The sequence below is a fragment of the Dipodomys ordii genome, unplaced genomic scaffold (assembly GCF_000151885.1).
Source record: "Dipodomys ordii isolate 6190 unplaced genomic scaffold, Dord_2.0 Scaffold57, whole genome shotgun sequence".
Lineage (NCBI taxonomy): Eukaryota > Metazoa > Chordata > Mammalia > Rodentia > Heteromyidae > Dipodomys > Dipodomys ordii.
In genome coordinates, this window is record NW_012267273.1 from 11626970 (window position 1) to 11629731 (window position 2762).

At 43.9% G+C, this 2762-nt stretch overlaps 1 protein-coding gene across 1 annotated transcript in view; it reads right to left on the reverse strand.

Annotated features, from left to right (window-relative positions):
• Aldh9a1 (aldehyde dehydrogenase 9 family, member A1) overlaps positions 1 to 2762 on the reverse strand; it is a 34308-nt gene that overhangs the window by 24173 nt on the left and 7373 nt on the right. Inside the window, exons 2-3 of the mRNA XM_013021740.1 lie at positions 1461 to 1590; positions 402 to 536 (exon numbers count right to left, since the gene is read on the reverse strand). Of these exons, the coding sequence (XP_012877194.1) occupies positions 402 to 536; positions 1461 to 1590 (265 nt within the window). The remainder of the gene's footprint in view (positions 1 to 401; positions 537 to 1460; positions 1591 to 2762) is intronic.

Here is a 2762-nt window from a genome sequence, read left to right on the forward strand (position 1 = left end):
TTTTTTTTTTCTGCCAGTCCTGGGGCTTGAACACTGTCCCTGAGCTTCTTTTTGCTCAGGGCTAGCACTCTACCACTTGAGACACAGCTCCATTCTGGCTTTTTCTGTTTATGTGGTATTGAGGAATCCAACCCAGGGCTTCATGCATGCTAGGCAAGCACTCTACCACTAAGCCACATTCCCAGCCCTAAGCATAATTTTTTTAAGGAATATATAGACATGACTAGTGTGTATAACTTAAGTAATATGAGGGACAAGCTGGGCAGGAATGGACCTCCTTCCTCTGAGGTGTGAATATCCCAAACAAGCCCTTTCTGATTCCAAGTGTGTGTTTATAGAGAGGTGAAGAACAGAGAATAGGAGAGATCAGCAGCTCACAGTGCAGAGTAATTCATTCTTACCGCAGGCCAAAGCTGGAGCTGACTTCCAACAGGCAATCTGGAAGGGGTAGTTCCATGCTCCTATCCCCACACAGACCCCCAGTGGTTCTCTTCTGGTATAACCAAAGGATCCACCTTGGAGCTGAATGTGTTCACCTAAGGGGAAAACAAAGGAGAAAGTAGGATATAGTTTGCTGAAGGATGGTAGTGCATGCCTGTAATCCCAGCACTAAGGTAGATTTGCAAGAATCTCAACTCCAGGGGGCATCCTGAGCTACCAAAAATCCTGTCTCAAAAAATAAATAAATATTTATACAACAGCAACAACAAAAAGAACAGAGATCCATGCTTCCCCAAGATTTTTATCAGCACATGTTCATCCTACTTAAATTAATATTTTTTCCTCCAGGTACTAGGACTTGAACTCAGGGCTTGAGTAGTGTCCCTTACTTTTTGCTCAAGGCTGGATGTCTACCACTTGATCTATAGCTCCACTTCCAGCTTTTTGTTGGTTAATTAGAGATAAGAGTCTCAAACTTTTCTGTCAAAGTTGGCTTCAAATTGCAATCCTCAGATCTCAGCCTGTTTAGTAGCTAGGCATAAACCACTGGTACCTTGCTCAATTCCCCAAAAAAAGTTTCCAGAGCCTCTTTTGGATAACTCAAATGAAATAAAAATGAGGGGAAGACTCAGTAGCAAAGAAGTGTGGGGACTATAAAACCTTGGACTTTTGGCCCAGCTGAGTCCTACTAACCATCAAATATGAACTGCTACAGGCTTTCTAAGTTGTTAGTCTTTTGCTAAATCCATCAAACAAACACACATGATGTGCTCCTGCCAGAACACGTACATGCTGGGTGATTTACATGTAGTAGCTCATTTAATCTTTAAAACAATCCAAGAGGTACAGGGCGTTATCTCCAGCTTAGAGAAGACAGGATAAAGTAAATCCTGTGCACTCAAATAGAAAGCAGTGACCCCAAAATTTAAACCAGGCCTGTGTTAACTCAAAGATGTTTTCTCTTCATCACTAGGCTCTGCTCCTCTAGATCTTGTGAGCAGAGAAAGGAAAAGGCTTACCAGCCATGGATCCAGCCAAGCCTGCAAAATATTCCAGGGTCTGCCAGCAATTTTCAATGTCTAAGCGGGCTTCGAAGATGGACTTCCCATTGTTGATGGTCTCCACATTGGCAATTTCATTTGTCCGCTCCTTTGAGTAAAACAGAAGACTAGATATAAGACACATTACCTTGCACACATAGAGGCTCAGGGACAGCACCCAGGCCCTGAGTTCAAGACCCAGGATGGGAAAAAAAAAATCATTCCACCTTGTCAAGCACTGGTGGCTCACATCTTCCAATCCTAGCTACTCAGGAAGCTGAGACCTGAGGATCAAAGTTCAAAACCTAGCCCAAGCAATAAAGTCAGTGAGACTATCTCCAAATTAACAACCAAAAAGAAAGAAAAAGGCAGAAGCAGGGCCATGGATCAAGCAGTGGAGTGCTAGCCATGAGCAGAAACACTCAAGTTCAAGATCCAGGACTGGCACAAAACAAACATGCCACCTTTCAGCAAATCTAAAATGGTTATTTTCCCATATTCACTTGACCTTGCTTAGGGGGCATCATGTGGTTCCTGGAAGCAAATTAAGGCAGCCAAAGTCTCAGCAGATCACACAACAATTTCAACACATCTGACAATCACAGAGGGCTGAGGGTTTTTCTCTATCACTTAGGCTGCATAATGCATGTGGGAATTTCAAAGATTCATGAAATTGGCGGGGGGGGGGGTGATTCCTGGGATTTGAACTCAAAACTTTACACTTACTAGTGCTTGAGCCACATCTCCAGCCCTTTTTGTTTTGTGTTTTTGGTGTGTGTGGGGGGATATTAACGGTCCTGGGACTTGAACTCAGGACCTAGGTGCTGTCTCTGAGTCTTTTTGAGCTTAAGGCTAGTGCTTTACCACTTGAGTCACAGCACTTCCGGCTTTTTCTGAGTAGTTTATTGGAAATAAGTCTCACAGACTTTCCTTCCCCAGCTAGCTTCAAACTGTAATCTTCAGATCTCAGCCTCCTGAGTAGTTAGGATTACAGGAATGAACCACTAGTGCACAGCTAGCTTGTTTTTCTTTTTGTGCTGGTCTTGGGCTTTAACTCGGGGCCTGGGCACTATCCCAGAGCTTTTTTGCTTTTCAGCTCAAGGCCAGCACCCTACCACTTGAGCCACAACTCCACTTCCAGTTTCTTTCCTGGTGATTAATTGGAGATGAAAGTCTCATGGATTTTCCAGCCCAAGATGGCTTTGAACTGCAATGCTCAGATCTGAACTTCCTGGTACTGAGTGGTTAGGATTACAGGTTTGAGCCACTGGTGCGTGCGTG